Here is a 21,372-nt window from a genome sequence, read left to right as displayed (position 1 = left end):
TTATGCCGCATTGATCCTGGAATTCGTGAATAATATAGGCCACGCACAGTGACGTTGTTAGATTTTACGGCCCTCGAGAACAGAGTGAAGCGGCGATTTATGAGGCGGAAGATCGCGGCTCGCGGCAGATTAGTCAGATTGTTTGGAAATTTTCGTTGGTTTCCTGCCAACCGAGGAGGAGGCCGACCCGGTCGCAGCGATCCGAGCCGTATCCTGGCGCGAGCTTTCGGTCGCTTTCCGTCCACGTAGCGATTGCTCGAGAAGTCGCTCTATTTACGGGTCGCTTGGAGAAGCACGCGAAGCATATGCAAATATCGCGCGATAAAAGAATGAATGAATGAACGAACGAAGAAGGAGCCGAAGAAACACGATGGCGCCATGTTAACGCTCTGTTTCTCGTTGATTTATATTTCTTACCTGGGTTACGTATCCGTGTACGTGTATGTGTGTAAGAAAGATTCATTTCGACCGGGTGCTCTAATGTAATTCAGACACAATCTCTCGTTTCCGCTCACGAGTTTAAAAGCAATCGCAGCGATTTCAAGTTTATAACGCACAACAACACAACACACAGAATATTTTGCTTAAATTATATTCATATTATTTCTTTTGACATTTTAATTTCTATAGTTTGAGTTAAATTTTTTAGCGAAATGATAAACGACCTGTCGTTTAAAATCGCGTTATACCAAACGTGGCGTTACGATAAAATTTTTGCGTTTAAATTGCTGGCGAGATACCTGCGCGATTATCTTATCACGTTCGCAATTGACGCATGCTGAGATTTTGACGATTTAAAAATACCATGGGGAAACGCAAAATAAATACGTTTTATTCTTTGCTATAGTCTGATGAATGTTACGCTCATTTTTACTATCATGCACGATTGTGTTATCGCTATTTTTATGCGCTTAAATATCTCGCGCGAGCTTATGCATCACGGCCAAATGGCACATATCTCTTTCGCTATCTCCGCTTTTACCTTTTCTTTCTTTCTCATTTTCTCGATGAACGGTCGCGGTAGTATCTCGATATGTGACACGGTCGAGAGAACGAAATAGCGACTGCATACAAATGAGGAATTTTGAAAGCAGGAATGCGTTACGGCTTAAAACGGCTTTCCATTCCATTAAATGAATCGCACGGATAATTAATGTAGTTATGGTTTCCCATGATATTCAATCCACGGAAACCATAAAGCCGCGGCCGTGTAATGTTGTCCAAGGATATTAAGTGCGTTTGCGTCAGAATATTAGAGCTCGGTACATATAGCGGAATCGGTTTAAACAATCTTTTTATTACTTTACATGTCATATATTTATATATTTATATATTTAAGTCTCGAGATAATCATATTTTCACCTATCATTTTTATAATTTATGTCGCATCGATTCGTGAATTTTTCTAAAGTATTAAAAAAAACACAAAATAAAAGGAATCAAAAACTTTAATATTCTGTAATTTTTAATACATATATAATCTCTTATTTAAATACAAATATAGTTATCCACATTTTAAAAGATTCTCTCAAACATTAATTGATTAATCAATGAGAAGAGCTCAAAAGTTCTTCTTTGTAAATAGAGATTTAGATGGACCTCTTTGAGAGAGTTAAATTCTCAAGTTTAAAATCACATGCCAGATTAAATGTGAAACGTATCAAGCATCGTTTCTATGCCACCATTATCCGGCCATTCTCTCGCATCGAGAGATATATCTCGTAAGGCAAAGTTCTGCTGGAACATCAAAAATTCGTGTGTTCCCCCGGGATGGAAGCTAAATCATTTAAATTTCTGCGCAAACGACCGCGCGCGCATGCGGGTAAAACTCGGGCTCTCCCGGCGGAGGAAAGTTTAAAAAATGACTGGGGGCAAAAGAGAGAGAAAAGAAAAAAAATGCGAGGAAAAGGATATTATCCGACTCGCGAATCGTCGAAAAGTTTCGTGTCGAGGGTGATCTCGCCCGAAACTATCCTTAAACTATCGTCAAACTATCGTTGCTACTGACCTTGTTTTCGAGCCGCGTCGAGTGTACGACGTGCCGAAAATCTTGTGCGGAAGTTCGCCCCTTCTCTCAAGTGTGTGCATTCACACAAAGAAATTTCCATTTTAATAGTTCTGTTTGCTTTAGCTACTGCACTATGTTGGAGCACGACTTTGTTCCGGTTTGCTTCATTGAGTGGAGCCGTTGAATCCATAATTTTCAAAAAATGAACCAAAAGTGTCTTCAAGAAAAAAATGTATGTTACATTTTAATAAAGTCTCTCTTGTTATATCTTTATTTTATATAATTATATCAGCTTACGTATCTCATTTTAGTGTCCTTCATGTTTCTCTTTAGATTATCATAGATCAGTGTTTGATAAATTGATGTTTAAAATTCGCGTCGATTAATTGTAAGTCAAAAGATAGCATACCGATTATATTTTAAAAGAGGATTTACATTTTTATTTCACAATACTGCAAGCTCGTTTTTACTGATAGGGATTACCACCGATCGATGATAGCGTGTGCCGCGAAAATTAACAAAAAATTGATAGCGTGTGTCGACAACGCTTTTTTGCATCTTCTCTCATTCGGCTTTGATTTTATGCATTTAAACGTATGTACAGCGTAAAAGTTTAATAGACTCATTTATCTTGAAAATATACGTGAAAATTTTTTTATGAATTTCAATGCAAAGATAATTTAATGCATGGATTTTAGCAGGACTTTAAAAACTCGACTTATGCTAATTTTAAAATAAACGACGTACATAATTCAAACCGGATCAATAACTAATTAAAAGTAATTTAGTATAATATTTGCATACATTTAGTTGCAGCGTTTTCAAAAGAAACGACTCAACTCGATCGTGTCTAAATGTAAAACTTTCGTTGTAGGAATATCCTTTACAATTTCTTTTATTATTCGTGAAAAGATTGATTTTACATGTATCTGTATATGTGTGTGTGGATGTAATATATATATATATATATATATATATATATATATATATACATATATATTATATCACATGTGATATTAAGAGGAGGGGGACGAATCGAGAAACGTGATTTGTAGAATATTGGAGTACAATCTGGTGGATTGCATTCTTTGAAACATTCAATCCTCAATGTCGGAGAAAGAACTAGAAATAAGCGAGAGAGAATCGAAAACCAGTAGAGATTTCTTAGGAAAAGATAACACACTGTGGCACTCAGAAATAGGTTCTAAACTTATTCGTGTTTTTACCGATATTGCATTTAATATCAAAATATTGTAGGATTTCGTCGAAAGAAATTCATAAATAATATTAATTTATTATGTTAATTTATTTATTAATTTATTGTATATATATATATATTAATATTAATATTGCATTAATCATATTCTAATGTCAACTTGAGGAATTTGTCTCTCTCATTTATTTAGTTAATTAAGAAAATTATTATTCAAAATAAAGCTCTCTTACATTTTTAGATTATACTCGATAAATTTGATATAGTTTAATAATTATAAAAAATTCTTATTTTTTAGTCTTTTGTGGAAATGATATTTTGGAAACAAACAAACGCATGAAAAATGCAAATTGACAGGTATTGCTATACTGAAAGAAGCGCACGGATATAAATCATGCAAAAATATTTTACTAAGAAATAAAACATAATTCTGCACGTATATAGGAAATATCTGCGCTATCGTGTCGATATGCTATTCAACGTCTTTTCACGCTCTTCCTCACTTTAGCGAGATCTCGTTTCCTACGAAGAATGCCGACAGGCGAATCCATCAGTATATATCGAGAATTCTAGAGAAAATGACGTATTCTCAGATTCAGCGAACGAGCTCCTGTCTCGTTGATATCGGCAGAAGGATGCGGTGAATGCATTGCGTTGGAAATCGATTCTGTCAAGGATGTTAACGACGGGCGAAAGAAGCGTGCGTTTAACCATTGTTGATAGAAGTTATCGTAATTATACATCGGTGATTGAATTTTACATTACAAGCGTATTTCTACAGATTAATCCGGCCCTTGAAACGTCTTTAAAATATAGATCGTTTTCTAGCCTCTTTGCGGAACATAAATTAAATCGATAAACGTCATCGGCAAATTTATAGATATAGGAATTCTCTCTTTAAGGACTGCATTTATTTTTAAAAATAAATATCAAATATATAAATATAATATGTAATACATAATTAGTCGCATTTTTTTAAAAAAGAGTATATTTTAATTCAACATTATACAGCTGTCTGTAAATTTAATTAAAATTCTCAGCGTCTATGTGTATAGCAAGTAGTAATAACCGCAGTATAAACAGATGGGATGTGATCAGAAGTGATCATACCATATGATTAGACAAACGGAATACAAGTAAAAAGAACCAATTTATAGTCGGACAAAATGAAATAGAATATTAAAATACAAGTTCTAAAAAAAAGTTATATTCTAACATTTAATATAATTTAATATTATAAAATATTACATGAACAAAACATTTAATAATTATTTTTATTATCTGCTATGATCTATTTGATCACGTTTATCTTAATATATTATCGGCATTATATATATATGAAACACCATTTAACAAAGTTGAACTACAGTTTCACTTCTCTTTATTAAACTATAGATCAGACTTCGTCGCAGCTGATACTTTGTTACGGCAAAATGATAAATTCGCGCCTCACTTATACTCAATTTGAAATTAAGAATTTCATTTAATACATTTTAATACAATTTCATGGTTTTATATAATTATTAATTAATATAAATTATAATACAATTGTAAATTTGCTATATTAACATCTTGGAACGAGAAGCTAATATTATTTTGCGATTTATAAATAAAAAGAGAAAACATGTAATATTGATAAATAAGATGTTTTCGAAATATTTATGAAAAAGGAATTTTTTAAAAAAGTAATATTTCTTTTTCTTATTCGATCTCTCCGATTGCATCCTGTGTATATAGATCTAGGATATTCCTTTAGCTCTAATCGCTTTCACCTCAAGTTACAGAATAACGTTGCTTTTCTCGTTCGTTGATATATCGACGTAATCCTTTTCATCGATCCGGCTCGGTTATACGCGGTACCATCAGCGTAACATGTGCGGAAGACTATTCAACGAGCTTACCGCGGCCTCGCTTTCCTTTTACCGACCCTGGGTGAAGATAGCGGCTGACAGCTTGTACGGAGGAGTTACGGGAAAGATGATGTAGCATCGCGTTGGCGGCAACGGCAGCGGCGATGAACTCGCTCCTCGTTTGTACCAGCGTAAGAACGCTGGTCTGGATGCACTGCTGCCCGGCACGTTTTGCCGGCCAGTCAGCCAGCCAGCCAGCGAGCCAGCCAGACCCAGGAAGATGAATTACACTGGGACGTGATGGTGCCGTCTGCTTCACGGTAGCGCCACTGATTGGAATCGCGAAAACTTGTGTACGGATCCCGACACACGTCGACAACGTTCCGGCCCCTTTGGAGCTTTCCTCCTCGCGTTCGTCTTATCGAGGGGGCTCGCGTGCTCTTCGGGCTTTTCGTGTCTCGATGCTCCGGAACGGGGGATAGAAAGAGAGAGAAAGAGAGAGGGAGGAGAAGGGAATGGCGAGGGGGGAAGATTGATTGCATCGAATTCCGCGTACGGTACGACGAAAGAACCCGGTGCTGTCGAGTTTCTGAGCGGCGTTTTAAGGAATTTCGCTTGCACCGCGAAAGGAGGATTCCTCCGACCTCGAAACGCATGAATAGGGATGAACATTTCGAACCACTTCGGATACGCTCGATGTGAGCGATCGCTTGTTCCATCTTCGACGCGGTTGTACCGAGCGAGAGAATTTTGCGAGAGTACTCCGTTAATCGGGGAAAATCGAATTTGTGATAATGTGTCTCCCCGATGCGATTATCATTAAAATTCTTCCGTCTCTTTTATTCTAATTTTGTTGATTTATCATGCATTTTTTAAGCACACTTTCTTAGCAAACATTACGAAATGTGTTGTAAGAAATATGTATGTCTTATGCAGAAAGATATTTCAGTTCTTTGTATCTACGTACTTACAGATTATTTATTATTTATTATTTCGATAGATAATTAACGTTAATATAACAAGATTGATGATACAGAACTAATCATATAATTCATATAATTTTAATAGGAAATATAGATTAAGACGTACCTCAACTTTTACGCCTGGCCGAGGAAATATCTGGGTCCTTTGAGTGCTGTCGGGCAGAAATCGAAAGAATTCGTGATCATCCTTGTACCATTTGACCGAGTAGAGATCGCCACCCGATATTCGCCACTCGCATCTTAGATCGATCGAGGAACCCACTGTAGCCTCTTTTGGCATCGTAAAGTCCACTTGGATATTGCCCGCTGAAACACAGACATATGCATTTTTAGTATCCGCAGGAATGACACACTATTAATGAAATTATTGTGATTTCGATTTAATTAAAATCACGAAAAATAGTGCATATCTCAAACTTGACGAAATTTTTATATTTTTATCAAAGATTTATAAACTAAGATGGCAGAGATAAATTTTGAGAAATTCCTCTGGAAATTTTATTCTCAAACTTTTCTTCTTCTCAACTAGAACGATTTCATCCATTACATCGACATGGTATTCTCCAATCTGCAGATCGAGAACGATTCCGCACGAGTTTCAAAAGAGCAATCCAGCTTTCGCGAATCGTGTTATCAAGCTCGCTCTAATTCTTGATCACGAATAGGGTTCCTAATTTCGCGCGGCGCACAATTCCGGTTCCTATTTCGTTAATTCACGGAGGCGGATATGAGAAACGACGTTTAGAGTCCGCAGATGTCTCGCAATTACCGTCCGCGTCTGTCAACCGAGCGCGACCACGGATGGTAAAAGGATGGCGTGTGTTAAGCACGAGAATAAATATCCGCGGTTAGCGGAGAAGGGCTAGGCGGGTTCGAGGCAAATGCCACTGAGAGTTTCGTGCCCGAAGTTCCTTCGAAACTCGAAACGAACGCACTTCGCTGTGCATACATAGATAGTAGAACTTGCACGAGTTATTACGATATACATTGTAGAATAACGTTTCTGGGTCGGATTAAAGTTTCTAAGTTTAATAGAAAGTTAAGAAAAGTATATTAAGTCGTGTATGTATTTATAAGTAGTAACGAATTGTAAATAATTAATAATTATGGAAAGAGAGAAAGGACGCAAGCGACGTAATATATATAATTAATGCACAATATTGTGTTGTAATTTATATAGTGTATAATATAATATATATACAATGAAAATTCTTAATATATAATCTTAATATATATACAATATATATAATATAAATTCTTAATTTTTTATTTTTTGGGAGTGAAGCATCGTATTAAATATGTTACTGGCATAATCATTATGTTTTTTATCTCATTCGAATATTATTAATAATGACAAGATGTCATAATAATATCGTTAATTTTGTCTAAATTGTTTCTGTTCAGATTTCATAGCGAATCATAGTAAGCGAGCTTAGCCATCGGAATGCCGGTCGTGCGGGAAGAGAATTTATTCCAAGCTAATAACGGGCGCGTTAACGCATTAACTCCGCCGGACGGCTCATAATACGGCAGGTATCGGGTTAATTTGGGGGGACAAAGCGCGGGGGCGGCTGGGAAAGCGCGGTGTGAGGGATCACGAAGCGTGTTGGGTATAAGTGCGCAGGCCGTTGCCGTTAAAGGTCCATCGAGCGGAATGTGGGGAGAGCTCGATTGCTCCTCGCATCGCCTGGTCAGTGTCCGCAATTTACAGTCGCGCGTGTTAAGATTTAATGACGCGCGAATTTCGGCTTGCGCGTCAAGGTATCCAAAGAGCGAAAACTGGGGCTCTCGCAAATCTCGCGCGGTATCAATATAATGCTCGTGAATTATGATTCCACCGTGAATAGATAGATTCATCGGTCGGGAAATAAATCTTCATTTTTGTATCCCAAACGGAAAAACGTATGAAATATAATGCCACTGCAAATAAACGGCACAATTGAATGATGTAGGGTTGTTTATATTATATCGCTTGTCATATATATAAAGCATTAAGATACTTAAAAATATTCTCTAAACAATTACTTAATAAATAATAATTTTTTTATAAGAAGAAGAATAAATTTCTTTTATAGAAGAAGCTATAAATACTTGTAAGATCCTCAAGTTTTAATTAAAGAAACTCATCTCTAATTTGATGGCTAATATATGCATGTATATGTGAATATATACATGCATATATGTATAGATTATACTATGGAATATAGAACATTGCGCGTTGACATTCCACGGAATTGGTCTAACCGTCGGTGTCAGTTGCAGTTGCTTCCAACGCCGCGGTTTGCATTTCGCGATGCATTTTCGAACGCATCTCTCCATCATCGCCTTCTCTCCCTCCCCTTCTCCCCCTCTTTCTCTCTCTCTCTCTTTCTCCTTCCGTATCTCGCGTCCGCGCGTCGTCAATTTCCGTCGTTACAACGACCGAGTCGTTAACTTGCCAATGGAGTTTGACATCTCATAGTTGAGACTGCATTACGGACGTTTCCGTGCCATTTATCAACGGCACCTGGCGTATTGAAAACTGTTTTGCTGCGATGGGACGTTCGGAAAGGAAAATGTCGAAAATACGTCACCATCGATTTTATTTTAGTCACGATACATTTCAATCAAAGGGAACTTTAATCACGCAATGTACGTGCGGTTGTTTATTTTTATAACAACTAAGTAAACAGTAAAAAGACTTGAACAAAATCTTCTCTGGAGAATATAACATTTCTCAAACATATATTAACTTAATTGTATTTTTAATTTGCAAAAATTCAATTGTAAATATTTCGCTCTCTCCATGAGACCATTAAGGGTAAATTCGTCAACGATCTTTAACCTATTAATAATGCATTCAAATAGTCTAGAAATAGTCTGGAAATTTATTGAGATAATATAACGCAGGTATATTAAATGATCGTATCTGGCAGAGATCTTCCCGCAGTTCTGCGTAAATAAAGTCGCTCCGGGAGAGGAAGCTGCGAGACAAAAGCTTCCTTAAGATACGTTCAAAGTGACGGTACAGTTCGTTATCCGCGTTCTTGCCGCGCAGTTCCTATAAATTCTATCCCTTCCCTCTATTATTCGTTACTATCTCGCGATAAAGGTGGCACATTACGCAAAAGAATTTGTCCAATTGTCTAGATCGGGAACCACTATCACGAGTCGCCTCGCCATCAAGGTTTCCCTCTGGACGCAACAGTGAGAATATTTCTTGCTCATCGCGGATGTTAAAGCTAAGTCTTTCAAACTGTCCGAGTCTTTTCCGAGGCATTTCCTTTAAAGTATCTGATCTCCACCGGATTCCATTCAAGTCATGCAAGACTCCTCGCGAATTGAAATCGAATGCCTGAACTACCTCTTGGCCTTTGCGACGACCCTCGTCTCACGTCCATTCTTCTCCATTCTCCCTCCCTCGACATGAAATTTATCTCTAAACAAGGTAGACGTCTTGCCGCGCGTCTAGATTTGCGATTCCTCATCCGCGAAGTAGAAACGTTTGCGCCAAATCAAAAACGTTTGCAGATGCGAACTTTTCTTCGTCTCGCTTGGCGAAGCGAAATAATATTTCTGACAAGAGAAGCGTTTTCGTGTGTATTTCGCTTTATCGTTTTACCTACGTCGGAGCATTATTGCTCCGGCTTTTTGATAGTAACTGCGTACATAACATGCGAATGTATAAAATATATTTCGCTCAATATTCATATTTACATTACTAAACATTCAAGTGCGCCACTTTACATCTTTCCGCGTGGAATTTTCTAATGTATTCAACATTACCCCCTGTGTAATTAAACCTCGAATTTAAATTCTGAAGAAGCAAAATTCACTTGAGTAGTAACACGTAATCGCACAATAGAAATTTAATTTTTAAAGTCCAATATATTTATTATAATTTTTAGAACGCTCGCTTATATCCAGAGAAGAGTATTGCTTGGATAATTCGAAATAAAAATTGACGTTTATCGAGAACCATCGTTAGCGCGTTAAGTACCTGGGAAATATTTTTGGATTCGGAAACGTACGATCACGTGGCGCGTAACAAGTCACGCGGGCAACGGATAACAAGCTCGTCCATTTCTCCGGCATTCTCCTTGCTCATAATCGGCGCTCGTTAACCGCACGAGTACGGCTCGACAGCAGCACAGCTTTACGGGGCTCTGATTGCGAGAGCTCGTTTTTCCGATTGCCAGTCGTTGCCCGCAACCAATTTCTGCCTGACGCGCGCTCGTGAAATCCTGCAACACTCTGATTCGGGAAAACGACTTCCGGCTAACTCGCCGCCATTCGAAACCTCATTACCGTTCGAGGATTGAGCACCCTTTCTTCGAAGGGACGGCGGGGGCGGACGGGTTCGCGATTGTGGGATAAATAAAAGCGCTTTGTCGTTTTAGGTGCTTTCCGCAGAGACACAAGACGGCCACTTCGGGACTGTTTCCTTTTGTCTCCGGATTATGCAAACGCGACGACGCCGCTTTCTTTCAATAGGTCGATACAGCAGGTTGCCTCTAGTCTCCCCTTGCAATTTCGCGGAGAGCTGCTCTTTGAAGTGGATGTAAACGTGAATGTTCTTTTTATGATAACGCGCGCACAAAAAGCGCACTTCTCCGGAAAATGTTTCTCCTGTCGTTCTTTCATTGTAAATTTCGCTCGATTCTGTTCACCTGCACTCGGAGAAATCTTGTTGATTGACCTAGAAATACAACGAGTTATCCTTGGGAAAGATACGAGAAGATTTTCCATCGATGACAGATCTGGGGCGAATTCTTTGGGGAGAATTTAGCTGATTTTTCGAGAATACTTAACAATCCGCGAGAATTACACGCGCGCTCGTTCTCGCGAAAATTCACGTTAGCGTGGTTATTTCGCGGATATTATACGGTGCTCTGTAGAGAAGTAAAGCGCCTTTATACAAGAGGTACGGCTTTACTTCTCTCTCTTTGATCGAGCCCGAAGTAATATCGCCGCCGCGCGAAGAGAAGACGGTAGATAAAGCTGCCCTTCTTCTCGAATGAAATATGCAATCCCCTTTCGCGCCATAATGTAAAGGATGAAACTTGCAGTTTTCTTTTACCCACTAGGAGTTTTGCCACCGTCGCCCTTTATTTGATCCGTTAATGATAAAATTCTCTTTTTCAGAGCTAATATGACGAACGTTGTGCACCGTAAGCGCGGTAGCATAACGGGATGCAAAACGAAACTCTCTCTCTCTTTTTTTCAGTTGCCCTCGAGGGTTGTATTATCTCAAAATGCGTTAGTTATTATCCACCATCGCACGAACTTGGATCATAAATGAAGCGCTTAACTCAAACACAAACTGTTTCACTGGCGCAGCGTATTTAATTATTCTTGTCCGCTTTCTTTTGAAACAACAGCTTCATTTTCTCGGTGCTCCGATAAAATTGCTATAATTAAATTATGACATTTTTTCTAACATGGAAACAAGCGGCACGCAGTATATTTTTAATTTCCATAAAAAATAATATCACAATTTTACAAACTGTATACATAATATATAAGTATATAATAAAATTGAGAAAATTTCTTAGCGAATCGAATTGCTGTAGTAATTAAAAAATTACTACACTAATTTGTCTTGTAATTTATCGCATATACTTATTCATTAAATTTATTTCTTATTATGCAATATCTTATTAAGAAAGCTGGTGTCGTAATTGAAACACGTAATGTATATATTTCATGCAGAGTCATAAAAATTTTCTAAGAACAAACACGCGGCATCATTTGCAGCGAGAAATAAAATCAACGGCGCGTAACGGCCGGAAAGCGTTGAGGCGCCATTAAAGTACACCGTAATGAGGAAGGGCCGGGCGCGCGTAATTAGTAAATCGGATTTACGTAATCCTGTTTGTATCGCGATCGGAAAGAAACAAGACTTCAGAAGCTCCGAGGTAACGAGATTGCCGCGGAAAAGCTCGGTTCGGTCCGCGCATTTCTATGCCTTTCCTTTTCCTCTTCTTTCTTTCTTATAACGTTATAACTTTCTTATCCATGCACATGTTTCCATCCTGATTTATTTTTCAATTGATGAGAAAAAGCGGAGATCGTAAAAAATCTTTTTATGCCTCGCATCTTTGTTGCCTCTGGCAGTTTCCTCCTCTTTCCTTTCCGTGAAAGAGAGGGAGAGTGAGAGAGAAAATGAGAAAGAAGCCTTTTTTTTAATCCGAGAAACTCTCACCGGAAGCTTGATAATTGTCGCGGCGACACTAAACTCACGACGCGGTTCGCCGCTGGTTTGCATTATGGTTTCCACCCCATGCTGGCCTCCAACTGGCGATGGTGAATTTAACTTGTTGTTATTACCACGAAGAACCGGAAGAGCTTAAAGCGGATTAACCGCCTTTTTTATTTCACGTCTGCCCCGGTTAGGTTGGCGGTTGGTAACTGCGTCCTTGGTCACGTGAATCCGATTAGGGGAATCCGAAGATGAAAACTGCAACCATGCCATAACTTCCTGTACATCGTTATTTATTAAATTTTTAAGATCGCGAATCATTATAGAAAATTTAATATCTATCATCTTATTATGTTTACCATTTTTCTTCAATTCCATTGCTCTCTCTTTATATGCTCCTTTCTCATTACTATTACATACATTTATTTTTTTCGTCTTCAACTTTGTAGTTACCATGTTTCGATAAATCTATCATTTTATGCTTTAATAAGTTGCTTTATTATTCAAGAAATCTAATTGAATGTTTTATATTGTTAGTAGATTCGATTAATTGCAGAATTCGTATTTTTTCGCCAAACGATTCTCACGCGAGATAGAAGATGCGATCCTCGCAGTGTTAAATCATATTTACGTCGCACAAAACTTTCATTGGTGTTGCAGGTTCATAAAAGTTCGACGTAGAACCTTTATTGGCCATCGAGTCGGACTGTTTCCGCGGGTATAAAAGAGGAACTTGTTTCGCCTCAAAGCGAAATTACGCTTTTGATCTCGCGCTTTCGAGCATGCACCGACGAATTCCTTCGCGATAATTCTCGCGCCCTCAACCGCGCTTATAACGTGCCACTTAAAGTTCACGATTTAATTTCGATAATGTGAAAGTTGACTCTTTCCTGATCAAAGTTTCTGATGCCTTCCGAGACCGAAAACGTAGTCTTGCAATTTACTCGGATGAATTTTTGATATTCATATCGTCGAGGCTCGGGACGTATGAACGAATTTCCCGAATATTGAGTATCGTTCGACCTGTCAAAAAGATAATATCAATAGTAGGTTTCCATCACAGTCATATCTTGACGCGGAAAAAGTAAAGCGTTTTACATTTACAGGTATGGATCCGAACTTTTACGGAAATTAAAACGGGATATTGTAAAATTTTTCTGCAATATTTGAGTGAATGTAAAATAAAACTCTTATCGAAGCTTTCTTGAATTTCTTTTTCCTTTAGAAATTACTGCGCATAAAGCATTTAAAAAATTCCTTAATATAATTAACTCTTTCTTAATCTCTTTTAAATATTGAATTCTATATTTTTTCCTCGGTTCATTATTATTAATACTTGTAAGTTTTTATGCTGTCTTTTTATCATGGCTTTCATGGTAGACATTCTAAATCACTTGCACGTCACACATTCTATGAGATAAAAGCGTGCAACGTTGCGTTTCTTTAGAACAAATATCATCGGAGATTAAAGTTTCATGTAAGAAATTTTTAATCAATCTACGTACAAAGCCTTCACCCTGTACAAGGGCCGTTATAGTGTTCCCACTGCTCGCTCCAACGAATGGCGATCCATAAAGTTTTAAGCCTGCTGTATTTACTGTGTCAACGCGGTTGAAACGCGGTCGACGTGGTCGCATAATTAAAATCTATGCTCGCAGTATAGGGGACTGACTATTCCCCCTTGCATCAACATGGGGACAGGCCGCCTATTTTCACATATACATGGTCACCGAAGACGTAGCGTGTGTACAGAGTGCTCGGCAAACAGCGTAAAATTTTTAGATAAATTTTTTCACTCAAAAATCAAAACTCGATCAAAGATTCATTTGATATTAAAAGTTACAAGGTTCATGCATAATATTAAAAGTTTCACAAGCTTTTAAATAAATAACTGTATAATAAATACTGTATTTTTTGGTTAATTTCAAAGAGATTCAGTCATTTGATGTGAAAATTAATCTCTCTCGAGATAACGAATTAACGAATTAACTAATAAATCAAAACAATTATAATTGCAACGAATTATAAATTTTTTCCAAGACGAGAATGGCTTTAAATTTGCCGAAGAATATTATGTTCTTCGTATTCTGATACACCCAGTAGAGAAACGCATAGACCCGAAGATCCGTAAAGGGGAGAGTTTCTAAGATAGATTGCTAAAAGTTTCAGCGGTCGTTGCGTTGCAGTTCCTCCATCCACGGAGTCTCTCTCATCTTTCTTTTTTTTCTTTATTTTCTCTGTCTCTCTTTCCTCTTCATCATCGTGTGTCTCGCTATATACAAGCGCCTCCATTCTCGATCCCATTTGCCGGTGATCGAAGTTTTTGATAAACCCATCCCGCGCCCTGCTTCCTCGTGGTCTCATTGTCCTCATCGTCGTTGTTGTCGTTCAACGTCGTTCGCAATCACATTTGCGATACTCCAATATGCGAATGATGGTGATTTCGACGTTTTTTTTTTTTTACGTTCTCTATAAGAAGATGGGATGAATGCACCAGTTAATCTGGCGAAGTAGTTCTATGAAGTAATGTAATTGAATTTTTACATTTACACAAGGAGGAGAGTTTACATTTCGATCCTACTTGGGTTATGAGTATAATTTAATTGTGTTTAAAAGTAGATAATTTTTAAATTACATTTTTATTCAAGATACATATAATATTATTTTTAATTATATTTTTAATTACATACTCACTTTAACATAGTTTTTTCGTTATTATTTCTAACGATTTATTTTTTATGAAAAATTAATAAAGCGGCGAATTTGATGGATACTTGAGGGATATAATAGGACAAAGCGGTACATTTTATTCAACAATATTTCTCAGTAATCTCATTCATCGGTTCGTATTTATTTTGCCTCTCTATGTTGCCGGGAACTACGCAATTTTCATGTCAGGAGTTCTATGCTGCTTAATTGAAACGAATCGACATGGCTGGCCTTTTTTCGCGCGAAACGAATGAAATTTATAACGAATAAAATTTCAACCGCGGGCGGGACGAAAAAAATTTTTGTTCGCGCTGTATATCTGGAAGCGAGGGTGAGGGAGGGATTTGAGGAGCTGGGCGCATGTTTATAATTCGTTCCGAAAGCCGCGGACTCGTTCCTGTCGTGTTTAACGAGCAAACGTAGCCGGCGGATAACGAGGTTAAACCGGAATTGAATTATACGCCAGGATGAGATTAACGCGCTTCCGTGACATTTTCGCTCAGGCCGAGACACGCGCGACTGACTTGTGTTTCGACCGTACATATACCGTGTGCCACCTTTCGTATCATTGGCGGCGCCATCGCGAAAGCCGTTCCCGGCGACCGTAATTTACCGCTCGCCTGTAATCCACCGTGCATCATCGCATCGTACACGTGGTTGGTTCCGGTACGAGAAAGCAGGAAAATTCGCAGGTCACGTAGACGCGCGTGTTCGCGATTCTCGGGTAATTAACGAGGAAATACGTCGAAGGTGCCGGCGTGATAAGAACTTTATTAGAGAAAAAGAAGTAAAAATGGTGCGCAAATTTAAATGCAATTTTGACACCTTTTTTTTTTAATAGGAAAATCGAAGATAGAAATTTATTTGACGCTATAAAGCACTTTGCACAGTTCTCCTCTTCGATAAAAATGATAAAACTTATTCCGGAGGGGTCTGAAATTTAAGTGATTTATTCTGTGCAAAAATCTGTAGAAAAGTTAATAAGAATCACGTGACAGAAAAGGGACATATCGTGTTTAATCTCGCGATACGAATTACAATTTTTATAGTATCTCTTATATACGTAACTTTATTACAGTTCCTGTAACAAGTAATTGGATCTACGCTCCATTATTTATACATCAAACAAAGTTTCGCACCGCTTTATTGTCTCGCGTTTCCGCACTGCGCCGGCGGCATCATTAATTCTTCTCGTTGGCCAATTTGTCTAAGAAGTTACCGAAGCAAAACTCTGATCGATAAGTCTCACCAACTTCTCGTTCAGCATAATTCTGACCGGAAGTAGTCGAAGTCGATATAAAATCGGCTCCACTGTTTGACCAAGAATGTATTAATTCTTGCGACAAAGTTTCGTCATGTATTATATATCTCACAAATTGAAAACTCGTAATCATCTTTTCATGACAGTTTATTATATTTTCCAAACCAGCATTATTTACAATTTTGATATAATCTAAAATTACATTAAAATTTTCTCGGCAGTATCTCTGTAATAAATTCATAATCGTTTATAGAGACGATCATCTCGAGAGATGACAGGTCGTCGAGTCCTTAAAGATTTCTTAAAGTCCACTTGACTTTTTCTTGAAAACCCTTATGTAGGATTCGACGAGTAAGAGAAACAATATCGCTGGGGCGAATAAATAAACTCGTGCTGGAATCGGGGTTGGTGGAATCGGGGTTGGTGGAATCGGATAGCCATTAAACCACGCGGCTTCGGTCATACGTTAAAGGGAAGCCGTCGCGTCGTGTCGCGCCGTCCAGGACAACCGTAATTTATCGTGCAGTAATAATCCGCGGGACATTAATGTCCCGTGTTAGGCCGCGCACATACGGGCGGTAAACAATGAGTTGTGAGCGGTGCAGTAAATGAGCTCACTAATTAAACAAAATCCAGTAGAATTAATTCGATGAACACATAGCGGTACGTTGATGATGAATGTAATGACTGTTTATATTTTCTTGTTAATAAATTATTATAATATTAATTTTCAAAATCATTTTCTCACACTATGAAGTCGTTCTTTCACGTAAAATTGTCATCCTAATCAATATTGCATAAAAAAATACATTAAAAAATCATTAAGTATATAATTATTTTTTATGCTTTCAATGCTAGTTTTTTCTTGTAAAATAAATTTATCTTATTAATATAATAATATATGTAAAATAATCGAAATGTATCTTATACGTAAGATCGAAGTATTTTATATTTTATTCTCTAAATAAAATTCCTTAGCTCTTTTGATAAAAAGGAAGAGAAGTTATATAAAAAGAATCAAACATTTCCTTCATTTTTTTATTTCAATATTTTCACACAATTACCTTTCGAAGATTAATGAAGATATTTCCTTCTCTTTCTCCTTCTAATTTTATTTCATTTTTCTTCATCCTCGCTCTAGTTATTAAATCACTAATATTACATCGCTTTATTCTTATCCTTTATAAAGTATCTCTATAAATATATTGTCACCCTTATATAAATATATATTCTCTAATCTTTCCTTATATATTTATGTAAGTATATTATATAAGTTAAGAGTAATTTTTATATATAAATTTGCAAATATTTTCCTTAAATTCTTAGATAAAATCTGATTTATTAAAAATGAGCGAGAAAATTAACTGGTAAATCGATCCGTTATCTGGAGTCGTTTTTAATTTTACACAATCAGGTTTTCTTTTTGTATACATGTTATGATATGCTTGACCATCTGTGCCACACGTTAATCATGAATTCACGCATATTTAGCGCACCGACTATCTGTTACACGCTCGATGGAATTAAGTTTGGCTAACATTGTACGTAGTTAATAAAGCGTGCAAATGGTGCAGATTTTTTAACGTTATTACTTTCACGATCGGAATTATAAATGTCGATTTATCGCTTTTGTACACTTTGTTCGAGAATAATAATTGATCTTATGAAATGTAACATAGTATGTTTAAATCGTAGATTAAAATGTTCTGTCTACAGACTGCAGAATGAATTGGTTGTTTTGTTAAATTAGTAATATAATTTGTATTTTTTATATAGATATAATTAATCATTTAATTTTTATCAATTTTTTCTTTTTATATGATAAATATATTTCAAAATTTATAAAATAATATCAAGTACATTTAAATTTGTCAATAAAAAATACAAGTTATATGTATATTAATAAATAATTTGTTTATAGTTTATTACAAGACTGACACAAAATCAAACAAATTTCACCAAATTGAGCAAATCACACGGATGACAATTCCGTAATCTATTTAATTACGCTAGCTTTCGCTATTGCCGTTTTGGTTGCTTTGAGCTTTGAACAAAGTTAGCACTCAATATATATCCGTAACTCCCGTCAACTAATTAATAGCGGAAAATAGATTAAACATAACTCGTATACAAACATTCGAACATATCAAACTCCAACTAAGGTATAACATGATTTTCTTGTTAGAATGTTATCTTTTGTTTGAGATAAAACATATTTAATACATTTCTGAAAATTTCGTATCGGCGCGTATGCACGCAAATCGCAGATTTTGCAAGCGAATATCGCATTCACGACGAGTCCAGATTCATTCGATCGTTCGAATCGTTCGATCCGGATATCGCTACCCATCTGACGGGACGCTTTTACGAGTCGAGCTTCGCATAAGACAATGCTGAGATCGTACCGCAGTCGGAAGGATTTTCGGACGAGCAACGCGATATTACCACGGAAATAAAAACGCCGCTCGTGTGTTTCAGGGAGAGTCTAATGTCGAAAAGAAAAGGACCGATAAGACGGAAACGAGGAGATTCGATTCTCCAGCGCGGAAAGATTGATGGAACTTTTTTACATTTGTCACAACAACATTGAAGCTGGGATATTTCAAAAGATATTCCAGTTTTTTTACAAATACTTATATATTATAAATTATATGAATGATAAATCGTATATTTTAGAAATTATATATATGAATAAAGTAATTTTATTTTTATGGATAAAGCAAAAATAGGAGTCTTCATATATAAGTGTGACTTCACTTTTTAAATATAAGTTACATCATAGTTCTGTAAAAGAGATAAATGAGATTGCTCCAATAATTACGACAATCTTGAAGTAATTTCCATCTGGTTTCCCAAGATCTCTAACATTAAAAATAAGAAGCAATTTTGTTTTTATATTTTTATTTTATATTAAAATTATTTCGCGTTGTGTTGAATCAGAAGTGACAGTTGATAACTTGACGATAAGTAAAGTTTGCTTAAGAAGGAACGAATCTTTCTAAATATCCGTCCCTTTCTCTGGCACGAACAAATAATAATACACTATTCGCGGTTTTGAATCAAAACCGCATGTTTCTCCGCACGCTGTTCATATAATAACAGTCCGTAACCTGCGGGACCTGATCTGAGCTAAAATCCGGACTCCAATCACATTTCCGTATTCGTGTGGATTCTCATCGACGAAACCGCGAGTGTCAACTGCCGCACCGTGTGTACGTGTACATTCGTATTTCGTTATCGTCGTCGTCGGCGTCGACGTTGCCGTTGTCGTCGTCGTATTCGGCTTCTTCGTCGTCGGTGCAATAACAATTATCGTGAGCGCGGCGCAGTCGAGCTTGCGGATTTCCATTTCGCCACGTCTGTCCGAGTCCTCGGGTACGTTGGAGAGGAGCTGTGAGTTAAATCCTAGGGATATGTACACAACCCGCCGAGAGCTTGCCTACAATTTGCAGGAGACTACGCCGCCGCCGGCGTACGAGAACTCAGCCCGTCGGGCGAGACAGTAGTACGAGCGCGAGATATATCCGACACGACGGGAAAATGAAGCGTAAGTTAGATACGCGCGGGAGAGAAAGAGCGAGAGAAAGTGGCGTTTATTACGCGCTCCTAGGAAGTTTCTACTCGAGTGCATGCACAGATGAATCCTACTATTCGCAATGCATAAATATTATAACAGTGGAAACAGCTGTGCGAGTAATCACGAGCGGAGAAAAACAGTAATATGTCTGACATTGTAAGAGTAGACAAAATGAAGGATATTCCTTTGTAAAAACAAATCGTTGATTATTATAATTATTAATAAAGTGAATGTCAGGAAAATTTAATTTTCAAAGAAAAAGAGAGAGAAATGTTATATAATTCTAGAAATAAAAGTCTATGGGAAAACAATGTTCTCTCCCTCTCTCTAGAAAAAATATAGCTTCCGCAGATCCTGCGAAGTAATGAAAAGTTTCAAGAGAAATTCTGAAATACTTAAAGTCGCATATAATTAATGCGATTCGTTAGCGCTGTTAACAGGCGAACAATTGTAATCCAGTGAGAGCCACTCGAGTGATACGTAATAAGGAGTTATACGACGAAATCTCTTTACATTAGATGTAAATCTAACGTGAGACAAAGCGAGAACGCGAAGCGCACGTTTGCTAAGATATCGCCGAATATAGGAGAGAGTAGCGCGTTTCAGAACGACGAGACATCCTAAAACACCGCACACTTCCCGTAATGAACATCACATCTACGTTGTGCGCGCGGTCTGGTAACAGGGAATAACGAGACACGACACACGAGGCCTGTCACGCTCCATCTTCTGTCTCACGTTCTCTCTCTCCCTCGTCTCTTTCTCGCACGCGGAAGACAGGCAAGCAGGCGAGCGTGCTGAGACTGATAATACGATTCAATTTCCATTCGCGCCCTTCCTAAGGGAACCCGACGCCGACTCATCCGGTCCCAAAAGTGGCGCGCTCCCTCCCCTTCACGGGGTGGCGATTAGGAATGCAGCTCCCGATGCCTTGATGCTCGGAAACCATCGATACTTTATGCGCAAAGTAAGTAGGATGTTCGCGAAACTAATCCCTCGCTTTCAGTTTGATGCGTCTTTATCAGGGCGCGAGTGATAGATATTTTGAATGTGAATCGATAACAGATATAGCGGATATAACAGATATAAAAAGTAATATAAAAGACACACAGGGAAATGAAACTCAATACTTTAAATCATATTTCTTAGACAATGAGAAAATGCGATAATTTTTTTAATATTCTTTTAACATTGAATCACATTCATATGTTATATATATGTTACACTTATATCATTGTGTATGTTTTTAATCGTTTTATATTAAAGTGAGATATGTGAAGTTTATGCTTTTAATGTTTAAAATTTAAATAAATCAATAAAGAATTTTATAAATATCAATATTTAATATAAAAAATGAAATCATATACTTTTCTTTGAAATATCAAATAATGTCGATACTCGACACATAAATTAACATCGATATGGCCTTCGTAATGTTCATTCATCTTTACGAATATTATGTTGCTGTTCTATGGCTATAGGTATCGTTAAATCGATAGTGAACTATATGTGCATGATTCAGTGAACCGCAAAGTGTTCAACGAGACTGGAATATTAATAAGTTTATCTGATTACAAGATCCTTTCACGA

At 37.3% G+C, this 21,372-nt stretch overlaps 2 protein-coding genes across 6 annotated transcripts in view; one reads left to right on the top strand and one right to left on the bottom strand.

Annotated features, from left to right (window-relative positions):
• Nucleotides 1–21,372, bottom strand: part of LOC145964650 (V-set and immunoglobulin domain-containing protein 2-like) — a 211,853-nt gene that overhangs the window by 68,301 nt on the left and 122,180 nt on the right. For all 3 annotated transcript variants that reach the window (XM_083087645.1, XM_083087646.1, XM_083087644.1), the window contains one exon: nt 6,161–6,360. In XM_083087645.1, the coding sequence (XP_082943771.1) occupies nt 6,161–6,360 (200 nt within the window). The remainder of the gene's footprint in view (nt 1–6,160; nt 6,361–21,372) is intronic.
• The window catches only part of LOC145964652 (uncharacterized), a 167,997-nt gene that overhangs the window by 116,513 nt on the left and 30,112 nt on the right, over nt 1–21,372 (top strand). The window lies entirely within an intron of this gene.

Source organism: Camponotus vicinus, unplaced genomic scaffold (assembly GCF_025532165.1).
Source record: "Camponotus vicinus isolate PSW18456_S1 unplaced genomic scaffold, iyCamVici1.0 SCAF_13, whole genome shotgun sequence".
In the NCBI taxonomy this organism is placed as follows: domain Eukaryota; kingdom Metazoa; phylum Arthropoda; class Insecta; order Hymenoptera; family Formicidae; genus Camponotus; species Camponotus vicinus.
The sequence above is the reverse complement of the archived record's forward strand: the minus strand, read 5'-3'. Positions and strand labels throughout refer to the sequence as shown.